The sequence below is a fragment of the Chlorocebus sabaeus genome, chromosome 19 (assembly GCF_047675955.1).
Source record: "Chlorocebus sabaeus isolate Y175 chromosome 19, mChlSab1.0.hap1, whole genome shotgun sequence".
Classification (NCBI taxonomy): domain Eukaryota; kingdom Metazoa; phylum Chordata; class Mammalia; order Primates; family Cercopithecidae; genus Chlorocebus; species Chlorocebus sabaeus.
Window position 1 is genome coordinate 28,450,033 of NC_132922.1, and position 13,047 is coordinate 28,463,079.

At 54.7% G+C, this 13,047-nt stretch overlaps 2 gene segments (V, D, J or C); both read right to left on the reverse strand.

Annotated features, from left to right (window-relative positions):
• Nucleotides 1–1,738: 1,738 nt before the first annotated feature.
• LOC119622545 (immunoglobulin lambda constant 6-like) lies at nt 1,739–4,988 on the reverse strand. The segment is given in 3 exon segments: nt 1,739–2,576; nt 3,784–3,910; nt 4,905–4,988. Coding segments are annotated over 3 exon segments (531 nt in total).
• A 227-nt stretch (nt 4,989–5,215) lies between these two features.
• The window catches only part of LOC119618181 (immunoglobulin lambda-1 light chain-like), a 384,505-nt gene continuing 376,673 nt past the window's right edge, over nt 5,216–13,047 (reverse strand). Inside the window, 2 exon segments of the V gene segment in view lie at nt 5,216–5,672; nt 7,005–7,039. Coding sequence covers nt 5,353–5,672; nt 7,005–7,039 — 355 coding nt within the window.

Consider the following 13,047-nt stretch of genomic DNA (forward strand, 5'->3'; position numbering starts at 1 on the left):
GCCTGCATCCAGGGCAGTAGGATGAAGTGGGTAGGCGTGGCCAGGTGGCCTGAGGTCTGGAGTTGGGCAGGCCAGGTTTGAGTACCTGCTGTGGTCTGTGGAAGGTCACTGAGGCTCTCTGGGCTGTGGTGTCACCATCCTCGGGTGAGGATCACAATAGAATCTTCCTCCAAGGGTGGCTTGTCTTGGAGAGCATTTAGCCCCAGGGGGCCTGCTGGAAGACAGTGCCCTAGAGCTGTGGCTAAACTCCCAGTGTCTTCCTGGAACCCTAAGAGGAGAAGGGGCCACAAGAGACCAGGGACAGGAAGGGCTGGGGCTGGACTGGGACGGCGTCCAGGAGTCACTCAGCCTGGACTGGGCAGGGCACAGATAAAGGAAGAGGAACTCGGGAAAGGAGCTGTGGTCGTCTGAATTAGGCCCCCTGGGAACAGTCACGTCCCAGTCCTGGACCTGTCTATGTGTCATGTTGTGTGACCACAGGGACCTGGCAGATGTGATGGCGTTAAGGAGTCTGAGGTGGGAAATGATTCTGGGTTATCCAGGTGGGTCCAAGCTGGGGTCTTTATAAAAGAAAGAGGGAGGCAGGAGGGTCAGAGTGAGAGACGGGATGGAGGGGGAGAGAGAGAGGAAGGAAGAGAGAGAGAGAGGAAGGTAGGGAGGTAGAGAAGAGCAGGAGACAGATTTGAAGATGCTGAGCTCTGGCTCTGAAGCTGGAGGAAAGAGCCAGGAGCTGAGTTTGTCCTCTAGAACCTGGAAAAGTCCTGGAAACGAATTCTCCCCAGAGTCCCCAGAAGGAGCCTGCCCTGCGGGGACCCTGATTTTAGCTATCGAGGACTCATTTTGGACTTCTGACTTCCAGACCTAGGAGAGAATCAATGTGTGATGTTTTAAGCACTAATTTAGAGGTCATTTGTGATAACAGCCAGAGGAAAGTCAAACAGGAGCCGTGGGAGAGACTCCCCAGGATGCCACGAGGGTCCCCCTCCCAGGCCTCACCCATGGTGACCCAGGCCTGATCCCTGCAGGTGCCCCCACTCTACAGAGGAGGGACCATGCAGGGAGGGCTGGGTGGAGCTGGGTTGTGTTCTATCCACCGACACCTTCCTCTCAGAGCAACTGGAGCCCCAGACTCAGGGAAACTCGCAGAGACAGTCCTGAAGAGGGACCTGGTTTTCAGTGAAGGCCCGGGATCCCATGGAGAAGTGTTCCCAAAAATGATGTTCCCAAAGATGGCCAGTGACTTTAATGTTCATGCACTTGAGAGAATCACCGTGTCTTAGGGCTGCCAGACAGTTACCTGTGCATGCCTCAAGGTTCAAATCCCATTACTGCTGTGAGGCCTTGGAGAGAACATGTTCCCACTTTTAGTTGTGAAGAGATCCCTGGCCTTAGCATTGAGAGCACCACCTTGCCTTCAGCAAAGGGTTTGTTTAAACTTACAGAAATGATGAAGTGCGTATTACCCTCCTTGCACTAGTTCCTAGGGAGTTCAGAGCCTGTCTTTTGCAAGTGTCCTGAGCCTCCTGTAGGCCTTTTGTGTAAGTTTCCTTCCTGGCTTCCTCCAATTCCTCTTAAATGTCTGAACCTGCTATCAGGTGCGGAAATGAGGTGGATCCCTCATTTAAGAGCTTGAGAAGTCAGTGGTGCTGGAGTGTCCTGGACAGTTTGGCTCACAGGGATGAAAGGGAGGGGGCGAGGGTGGGTGGGAGCTGAGCTGGGCACAGAGGGAAGAGGGCCATTCCAGGGGTGAGGGCCAGGGGCAAAGAGGCTCCAGGCCTGGAGCAGGGTTTTCAGGCTGGGAAAAGAGATGGTGGGTGAAGGATCTCTGTTAGGGTAGAGATAAGAGTATATAACTGGAGGTCCAGCCAGAGACAACTTCTTCCAAGAAGGAGGCAGGGAGAGGGGGGCTGTGCTTTGAGGAGAAGGGGGAGGAGTGAAAGGGCAGAGGGACTGGTGTTCAGTGATCAGATTTCTCCTATCCTGGCCTATTTCATCAGGAGACACCCTGGGAGGCTATGAGACTCTCCCTCAGGGCTACTTTCCCACTGGGTGCCAGGATTCCCCCACCCAACACTGAGAACGCAGGGGAAACCTCAAATTATATGTGAGATAAAAAAAGAAAAGAAGGAGCAAGATTTCTGGTTGACAATGAGGCTATTTATTGAGAAGGGATGGATGACTTGGGATGGGGAGAGAGACCCCTCCCCTGGGATCCTGCAGCTCCAGGCCCCTGTGGCTGGGGTAAGGGTCAGGGGCCTAAGAGCATTCTGCACGGGCCACTGTCTTCTCCACGGTGCTCCCTTCGTGCGTGACCTGGCAGCTGTAGCTGTTGTGGGACCTCCACTGGTCGGACGTCAGGCTCAGGTAGCTACTGGCCTCGTACTTGTTGTTGCTCTGTTTGGAGGGTGTGCTGGTCTCCACTCCCGTGTTGACGGTGCCGCCATCTGCCTTCCAGGCCACTTCCACGGCTCCCGGGTAGAAGTCATTGATCAGACACACTAGTGTGGCCTTGTTGGCTTGAAGCTCCTCAGAGGAGGGTGGGAAGAGAGTGACCGAGGGGGAAGCCTTGGGCTGACCTGCGGGGTGGATGAGGGGGAGGGGTGTCAGAGTCCTGGTGTCCACCTGGGGAACCCCTGACCTCAGTCTTGAAGTGGGCATGGGACTAAGGCCCAGGGCAGGGACCTCAGGCCGGACTCTTGCTGGACTGAGGTCAGGTCAGCGGTGAATGGAGACACTCCCTCTCAGATGGGAGGCTCTTCAGTGCCCCCCACTCTTGGGGAGTCACAGACCCCCTCTTGGATCTGTTTTTCGTATGTTCCATCGCCTACAGACCCCTACCTGTGCTCGCTCCACACTGGATGGGATGGAGTCCGGGACCACATCTCACCCTGGGTATCTGTCTGTGTTGGGGGTGTCTGTCTCAGCGCTTCCTATCAGTTCCCCTTGTTCTCGTCTCTTCATACAGGGCAGCTGTTTGTCCTGTATTCTGACTCTTCTCTCTCATGGGAGTGGGTTTCTTCCCCCCACATCCCCCTGGTGCCATCATTGCAGCCCCCACCCCACCTCCCTGCAGAGACCCATCTGGTCTGCCTGGCGAGAGAGGGTGTCAGTCACGAAGGATGGATTCCAGTAGATCAAAGGTTTCCATTTGAGGCATTTTTTTTTTTTTTTTTACTCCCTGAGTTGAATGCGGAACTGTGTATGTTCGAAAGAGTCTCCATGTCGTGAGAAGTTATATGGGGGATCTGAGTCTCCAGTGGGTTTTCCCTGACAAGCAGGCATCTGTCCCAGTCACTGTCCCTACCAGGAGTCCTTGTCCTGGGCATCTGCTTTGGGGTCTTCCTCCAGTGGAGGAATTGGTAAGGGTCCATGTTTAGGGCCTGTTTTCTGAGACCCACCACCCTGTCCATGGTGTCCTGCCTGTCTTGGGGGAGGGAGTGCGACCCAGCACTGTGGGGCCACCTTCTCACGGGATATTCTTCCTCTATCTTTTCCTCCTCCCATTTCCTCCCCCATCTCTCCACGTCCTCAGTCAGAGGCCTCCTGTCACTGTTTAACACGGCCCCATAACTGGGACCTACGGAGGACAGAACCACGGGAGAGAGAGGCCAGAACCCCAGGAGAGGATGGGTGACAGCACTGACCCAGGAGCCCAGGCAAGGAGGGGCAGAGATTCCAGACACCCAGGCGGGCTGACACCTTAGCCTTAGACAGACAGGAAAGGGAAAAATCTGCCCACATTTCACTTGGGATGTCAAAGAGGAGAGAAGCGGAGAAACTTACCGATGATGGTCAGCCTGGTGCCCCTTCCGAAAATAGCACACAGTGACACAGCCCCACACACAAACCCCTCCTGACACACCCGACCCGTTCCCCGCTGCAGCTGCTTGGGCGACCAGGTCCAGCGGCCCTGTCGTGAAGCAGGTCTGGCCGATAGGAGGCTGAGGGGGATGGCCCCTCCATGGATGCATGCACACTTGACTGGAAGTTAGGGATCCCTCCACCCCCAGAGGGAGAGGGAGAGGGAGGAGGCATGTCTGCACATCACATCTGGGTCCCCTGCTACTGTTTGTCCTGGAGGAAGCCATGTGTCCCCGCTCAGCTCCTTTGGAGACTGTCACCATGGAAAAAGTCAGAAGCCTGTTTATGCCACAAGGAATGTGGAGCTGGTCCCCATTGGAGAACCGAGTCCCCTGGGAGGGTTCTGGATGCCCAGCACAGCCTCAGTGGGATGCCCATGTGGCAATGTTCAATAGCACAGGAGAGTGTGTGTGTGTGTGTTTGCACGCAGGCAAGTTTGTTTGTGAATACTTGTGTGCCTATGAGATGTTTATATGTGTTTGTGTTTGTGAACATGTGTGTATGTGTGTTTGTTTCATAGCCTGTCCCCCCATCCTGTGCTACCTTCCAGGACAATAATCAGCCCGGTTCTTAGATCCCACATACACCTCTTAAAAAGACCAATTGGTTTACAGGCACATCTCTGGCACCACTCCGGAATCTCTTGATTGACCTTGACCTCCCCAGCCCCACTGACCATCCATAGATAACTGGACATTAGGTATTCGAGGTGTGGTCAGTTTTGGACTGACTACTTAGGGGTGAGCGTGGAGTTGACCCTTATTTCCCTGAGCACTTGAATGTAACAGGGACACTGGTGACACATGTGGGACCAAGGGTACCCAGCTGGCCTGTGGGGTGTGTGACTTGGGTCCAGACGATCAGGGTCCAGGCTGTGCCTGTTTCAGAGATAGATGTGGGGGTAGAGGGCAGGGTCCTGGGAGTCAGGAACAGGGTGGGCCCCTAAGGAGTAGGAGAGACCAAGGGCCCGTGGATTGGAAAGGCTGCTCCTGCCTGAGAAGGAAGGACTCCTTGAGAGAGGGAGACTGTCCAGGGAGGGAGACCTGATGATCTGTGGAGGGAACTCGTTCTTCTGGAGGCCATGGGGAACCAAGGAGAGATTGCCCCAGGCCGCTGGAGGTGGACATGTCCACACAAGCACAACACGTATAGGAAAGAGGGGCAATCCTGGGACCTGCTTCTCAAGGCTGTGTTCTGGAATATTCTGTGGGCCTTTCTAGGTGATGGTGGAACTACCTCTCAGAAACAATCCAGACTCCATTCTCACAAGTCTAAAATAATTTTGTTCATCTTGCAGGTTGGACCAATTTAGGGTAGAAAATGTATAAACAGAAACAAAACACAAAACCCAAGGTTTTTGGTTGAGTGAAGATATTTATTGAAGGTTTCTTGAGTGCAGGGAGAAGGGCTGGATGGCTTGGGATGCAGAGAGAACCCTCTCCTGGGATCCTGCAGCTCCAGGCCCCTGTGGGTGGGGTGAGGGGTGGGAACCTATGAACATTCTGCAGGGGCCACTGTCTTCTCCACGGTGCTGCCTTCGTGCGTGACCTGGCAGCTGTAGCTCTTGCGGGACTTCCACTGGTCGGGCGTCAGGCTCAGGTAGCTGCTGGCCGCATACTTGTTGTTGCTCTGTTTGGAGGGTTTGGTGGTCTCCACTCCCGCGTTGACAGCGCTGCCATCTGCCTTCCAGGCCACTTCCACGGCTCCCGGGTAGAAGTCACTGATCAGACACACTAGTGTGGCCTTGTTGGCTTGAAGCTCCTCAGAGGAGGGCGGGAAGAGAGTGACCGAGGGGGAAGCCTTGGGCTGACCTGCGGGGTGTATGAGGGGGAGGGGGGTCAGAGCCCTGGTGTCCACCTGGGGAGCCCCTGACCTCAGTTTTCAGGTGGATGAAGGACTAAGGCCCAGGATAGGGACCTTAGGCCGGGTCTTGCTGTACTGAGGTCAACTTGGCGGTGGTGGGGACCCTCATCTGCTGATGGGAAATTCCTCAGCATCTGAGGACTGAGGAGAATCAGGCCTCTTTTGCTCCAGTCTCCTCTTCAGATTCTCCCCTCCTTATCACGCAGCTCTCACTTCACCTATGCTCCCTGACACTGGTTGGGTTCAGCCTTGAGCCCTCGTCTTTCCTTGGGGGACGTCTCTGTCTGAACATCCCCTGCCAGGTCCCTCCTCTGGGTCTATTCACGAGGGCATCTGTGTCCTGTTTTTAGGTTCTCCTCCCTTTTGATGAGTGAGTTTCTTCCCCACTTGTCCCCCTGGCACCATCATTGCAGTCTCTGCACCACTTTCCCACAGGGACCCCTCGGTGGGGACGGGGTGTCAGTCCCGGGAGCCGGGTCCCTGGGAATCCAGGAGATGGAGGCCTTGCATGTGAGGTATATTTTCTGTTCTGAACCTAGTGCTCTGTCTACTCTATGGGGTCTCCTTGTGCTATTGGGAGATCTGGCTGTGCTAAGACATCTGTCTGTCCTGACTGGTCCCTGTCACCTGTGCCCACCAGGAGTGCCTCCCTCAGCATCTGCTTTGGGGTCTCTCCTTTTCGGTAGGATGGGAAGGCTCTAACTTTGGCCTGAATATCCTGAGAACCACCCTGTCCGTGGCAGCCTGTCTGTCCTGGGGGAGGAGGGACCCAGCACCCTGCGGCCACCTCACAGAACATTCTTTCTCCATCCTTGTCCACCTTTATTTCCCCAAGTCCCCAGTCAGAGATGTCTCTTCTTGGTTTTTAAAGCAGCCCCATTATTGGGACCCAGAACCCTAGGAAGCTGAACTGTTTCCCGCATCCTTCCCCTGTCCCACGGCCCTGGTGCCCTAGCCAGAGCCCTGCTCTGCTGGTCTGTGGGGCCTGGAGCCTCTGTGTGAGAGAGCAGAGCATCCCTGAGCCCAGGGGAGAATGCCCTGTAAGTGAGACCGGCAGGTTCAGGTCTCAGCAGGGATCAGGAAGAGGTCACTGGGATCTTCCCATCATGCCCCACCAAGTGCCTAAGAAGGGACAGGCTGGAGGAGTTTAGAGCCAGGAAAAAAGGCAATGGTGGCAGACCCCAGAGAGATTGAGACCCCTGCCCTAGAGAGAACAGAAAGGTGAGAAAAGTCTCCCCAAATCTCACCCTAGACCCGAAAGAATAGAAAAGGGGACTCACCGAGGACGGTCAACTTGGTGCCACTTCCGAACACATTACACTGTGATATAACCCTGCACACAAACCCTCCTAATACACCCGACCCAACCCCCCTGCAACCCTGCAGCTGCTCACAAGATGCAGGGTCCAGCCCCTTTTTCTCATGGGTGGGTGAGCCACAGGTGGGGTGAAGGGGTTACCTTCTACTGACCCGAATATCACTTCCTTGGGGGCGTGGGAGTTCATCTACCCAAGTCATGGGAAGGGTTGACAGGTCTGTGTGGAATTGTCTCCCAGGTAATTGCATTTCTGAGGGGGAGTTGGGTGGCTTGGATCAGCTGGTGTCAGGAATGCCAGGGAGGAGGAGGAGGTGAGCGGCTGGGTGATACCACTGACATGGTGCATCTGGGACCCCTTTGAGAAGTTGGGAATGGTAGGGAGGGTCCTTGATGCCCCCCACAATCCTCAGCACTGGAGCTCATGGTGGGATAGACTTGGAATCGGGAATGGGGGTTGTGGGGAGAATGACGTTGACCACAGGGACACAGACCCCACTGTAAGGCCTGAGCTCCAGCATCCTTGGCCCAGCTGTCCTGAAGGAGCAGCTCACAGGTCACTGCCCAGGTCCCCCTCCTGAGCCTATGGGGACAGCTTCCTACCTACGGGCTGTGTGTGCTGGATGAGAGCTGCGATGGCCCAGAGGAGAGCTCCTCAAGGGAGGTCATAGGCCTCACTGGCAGTGTGGTTTCCTCCAAGAGCTCTAGGTGTGTGGGGTCTCTGCGTCCCCTTCAGCTCCCTCGGCTTACACACACCGCCGTGTGTGTGTGCTGTGCAGTCCCCTATATGCACGGGTGACCTACACTGCCTGTGCTCAGGAGTGTCACCAGCACGGGGGGCACCCACAGTGGATGGACATGTGCAGTGCGGGGCCTGGACATACACAGCCTGGACCTGCATCCTGGTCTGGGTCCATCACCTGAAGAGCTCACACCTGGGACACACACCTGGCACCCTGCAGCAAGCACCTCTCCTGACCGCTGAGATGTGGCCTGCTGATCCCTGATCAGAATTTCGTCCACATCTTCTGTCTTATCCTTGGCCTGGACAGAGAACCCTGCCCCACCCTCCCATATCCAGGGGTGACCCCTAGTCCCAAAGCCTGGAGACTACAGGTCCCAGATTTGCTTTGCTCATGGGCCAAGCTCCTGGGCCTGACTGCAGCCCCTTCTACCTGGGCCCTTCCTGATCCTTCCAGAAAGATGCCCAACATGAACATATATGTTTGTGTGCATGGTGTGTGAGTGCACGTGTGCGTGTATTATAGCTCAGATCCCATGTTGAGTTCTTCAGAAGACAAATCAGCTTCACCCAAGCTCCTGGCATAACCCCAGAATCTGACTCTTGACTTTGAACTCATCAGTCATTTGACCACTTGTGCACAGGAGGACATTAGACTTTCGTAGTGGCGTCAGTGAGGAGCAGAGCTGACCCTTGTCCCCTACGAATGTTGAATACAGCTGGGACATCCAGTGATAGCCTGGGATGGGAGACACCCAGAAGGGGATGCGGGGTGAGTGACCAGGGTCCAAGGGGTAAGTGTCCCATCAGTGATTGTTACAAGGGGGGTTTGTGGGGGTGGAGGGTAGGGTCCCTGGGATGACGGGAACAGAGTGTGCCCATGGAGAAGGGGAGATGCTCTAGGCTTTGATGAGGAAATACAGGTGGGGTGACCACATGGCCTTGGAGGGGGATGGACAAACACCTTGAGAGAGGGATGGCATCTGGACAGTGAGGGCCAAGGGCAACAAAGAAGGGAGCTGAGATGTTCTCCCAGGGCCGTAGGGATGTAAGGAGGGTGTGTCCCCTGGCAGCCAGAGTTGGATGTGCTCACAGGGCAGCAGGAAGCACAGCGGAGACATGGGTAAGAATGAAGATGCCTGGGTCCTTCTGAAGACTATTTCCTTATTCTGGAACATTCTATGGGGATGGGGTGATGGAAAAAGGATGCCTCAGAGAAACACCAGGATGCTCCCAGGCAGCATTGTCACAAGTTCAAAGGACTCTGTTCACCTTTGGTTGGAGATAATCAAATTTAGGATGGAAAGTGGATAAACAAAAATGAGCATGTTTTCTGATTGACAAGGAGGACATTTATTGAGGGTTTATTGGGTGTTGGCAGAAGGACTGGATGACTTGGGGTGGGAGGGAACACCTCTGCCCTGGGATCCTGCAACTCCAGGCCCCTGTGGGTAGGGTGAGGGTTGGGAACCTATGAACATTCTGCAGGGGCCACTGTCTTCTCCACGGTGCTCCCTTCGTGTGTGACCTGGCAGCAGTAGCTTCTGTGGGACTTTCACTGCTCGGGCATCAGGCTTAGGTAGCTGCTGGCCGCATACTTGTTGCTCTGTTTGGAGGGTGTGGTTGTCTCCATGCCCTTGGTGACTGGCATGCCATCTGCCTTCCAGGCCACTGTCATGGTTCCTGGGTAGAAGGCATTTATGAGACACACCAGTGTGGCCTTGTTCGCTTGGAGCTCCTCAGAGGAGGGCGGGAACAGAGTGACCAAGGGGATGGCGTTGGGCTGTGGAATGGATGGGGGGCAGGGGGTCAGGGTCCTGGTGTCCACCTGGGGAGCCCCTGACATCAGTGCGTGAGGAGTGTTCACGCCCCCCAGTGCCAGTGCAGGACCTCTCAGATGGGGTCCACACTGTCTCAGACGGGTGTGACGTGATGTTTCTAAAAGAACTCGGTCAGTCAGAAAACCTCTGAGCTTGACCCCTGCCCATCGCCTGCTTGGCAACCTTCCTAGGACTTGGGCTTTTGTACAGACAGTGGACCTTCAGTTTCCTGGCCCTGCCTCACCCTGTCATCCTGACGTGGTCCGGCTCTGGCTGTGTTCTCTGAGCTCTGTGAGCCTCCTGTCAGATTCAGTGTGGAAACTTTTCTCACCTGACACAGCTGCTCGTGATTAGGGGAGAGTGGGTCTCTCACCTAAGGGCTCTGTTTGTACCCACATCTCCTGGAGCCTCTGCAATGGAGTCAGGGCCTTCGCTCACCCAAGTCCCACTGTCTGTCTGTCCTGGGCCCTTTTTCTGTGGAGTCTGTGTTAGAGTCTCTCTGTGTTTAGGGTCAATCTACAGTTTTTGTGGCTTGGGATCTGCCTGTCAGTGAACTCAGTGGTTCCTGCTTCTAGGGGTGCCTCCCATAGAGACCCAACAGCCACCTCCCAGAATGCCATGGCCTTTCGTGACCCTTTGCCTGGCTCCTTCATGTCCAGAGCCTTTCCCTCCCTCCTGACAGGGCTTCATGGGTCCCAGGCCAGCTCAAGGCTCTCTCCTTAGGAGCCCACAGAAATCTGGAGAGGCCCCAGCACCTCCTACCTTGTTGCCAGCCTGGATCCGGAGTCCCACAGTCCAGGGGACTGGGCCCTGAGACACTGATTTTCCATTTCCCAATCTTGGCTTTGAGGGTTTCAGGTCCTTCTAAAGTCTCCCAGGTGGTCACTTCTTCAAGCCCCTTGTTCCCTCTCCCCCATGAGATGGGGCCTCAGTTTCCCTTGCACAAAGCTCGGTAGATAGTCAGAAGCCCAGGCGGGGGGAGGACAGAACTGAGCAAGTTTTAGGGAAGCAGCCTGGCCCTGGCAGACAGACGAATGAGTTTCAGTAGTGCATCCAGTCTAGTGCCCTACCTCTGAGGCCAGAGGTGAAGGGGTCTTGGTGGCCCACTGAGGCAAAGGTCTGAACAGGGAGGGGTGAGATCCTTGACCAGGACCTAGGCTCCAGAGAGAAAGCTTCACCACAAGTCAACAAAAGATACAGAAAAGAACAAAAGCAGCAGAAAATTTCACAATACTTTGGGGAGAGCAGGGAAGGAGGGGGAAGAGACTCACCTAGGATGGTCAGCTTGGTCCCCTCGCCGAACACCCAATGCTGTGACACAGACTTACACAAAAACCCTCCCTGGACGCCCCTACCCCCAACCCCCACTGCAGCTGTGATGGAGGAAGCTGGGGCCACTGCTCCTGGTGGCATCCGCTCATGAGGGAGTTTACACGGCTGCCATACTCATCCCCACAGAGAGAGGTTGACAGGTGACATCCTGTGACCAGCAGCAGGATCCCTAGAAATCCTGGTTCCTGGAAGACAATGGATTTGGTTTTCCCACCAACCATCATGTAGCCATGGGATGAGTTTATTGGAGGGCATTATGTCACTAGGAGTGAACTTCTGTGGTCAGAGAAAAATGGTCTCCCTGGTGGAGCTGACTCAACACTGACTACTTGGTGTGATACCCTGGATGATGCAGAGAGTACCCTCTCCCTCCAGGGAGAAGCAGGTTACCCTAGAGTGCGGTGTCCTGGGAACCTTCCCATGAACGTAGCTGTGACTCCAGGAGTCTCAGCCCCACCTTCCCTGGGGTTATCCTAGTTGGGATGGGTCTGACCAGTGAGGCCTGGCTGGTCCCCACTGGAAATGCCAGCCCCATCCTCCAGGTCCAGGGTGAAATGGAAGGATCTCCTGCACCCCTCAACCTGTTCTGATATTGGTGGGTGAGGTGGGGCAGTGGCCGCCATTGCGTTATTGAAATAAGGGGGACATAAAGGAGCTCCCGAGTGTGGTCTCCAAATATCACCTTCCGCGAAGGGACGTGAGGTCAGTGTGGTATCCCAGGCCTGGGGCAGGCAAGGGACATGATGAGACAGAACCTCTCATTCTCTGAGAAATCAGGAGCCACGGAAGCTCCTGGGGTAATGGGAGAAAATCAGATGCCACCTGAGGAGGTGCCCAGTGGGTACATGTTCATGTTTTGTAGCCGCATTGTCATTGCCAATTCAATATAACCGCAGTGGAACCCGCATGTCAGATGTCCTCACATGCACACCAGCGGTTTGCCCTGAAGGATGTGTAGGCATCAGATGATCAGTTATCAAAGTGTTGAAGAAAAGGGAAGAATGTACATTTTTTCTTCTTCCCAAAGCGTGAAGCACACTCCCGAGTGCACAGTGCAGCTGCTGGGCCCTCCCTTCAGGAAGCCCTCATGAGGAGGAGGTGAACTGAAACCTTGGCCCTCTGCCTTCCTTCTCATCTGAGGCACGAAGTTATTGATCATCAAATGCAGCTGATATCACTAAAGGAATGACAACACAACATGGGTGGCTTTTCCGGAAGTAGCCACATGTCCTGGGAAGGGATTATGCCAATGTCCAGCCTGAACCCCCTTGAGTCTTTTGATGCTAGAACCATTTTTTAGGAAAAGAGAGGTTGAGGGAAGCACTGGATTCCTCTCAGGGAGGCGGCGGCTGCATCCCGACTGTGGGACCAGTGCACTGCTCCTGCAGCTCCTGCCTTGCCAGGGAAAGCCAGAGGCATTTGGGAGACACCTGCAGATGGGATGGGCCTAAAAACACATTCACCAGTGATAACATCAAGTATTTAATCCACGTAGAAACGAAATTAAAACTATGAGTATGCAGCGGCACCACAGAGTCAACTAAAAAGAGACACAATGATATTCACAAGACATTTGATGAGACCTTCGTTGACTATTTTTGATGTCAAGAAATCCTTGGTGTTCTCTCCAGTTAAGTGTGTGATGACTAGCATTTGCTTCTTGCCCTTGCCTGAGGGAGTAGTTTAGTTATTTGGCTGTGGGAGGGTCCGCATTATCTGAAAATGGATGATGCTGGGGACCGGGTGATGGGAACCTTGGAGTCATTACTATTCTTCTGTATCCCTATTTTTGTGTTCAGAGATCTTCATCATCAAAACGTACAACATCTTATAGAGAGGGTGAAGCTTGGGACCGTGTCTCCCATGGGCTTGAATTTTCATAGCTGTGAAATGGGTCACACAGAGGCGGAGGAACTCTGGGTGCCTGAAATTCAGTTCAGCTCACGGCTGTGATTTGGGGCAGGGGTGGCTGAGATTGAGCTCCAAAGGGGCCCCTCTCTTTCTGCATCATTGTGGAAAAAGTCCCCAGGCCTTGCAGCTCTGTCCCTGCCCTGGATGGCCACCCAGCAGCTGCTGCCATGTCCCTGATGAACCAGAAACAGTGGGGGTCCCGG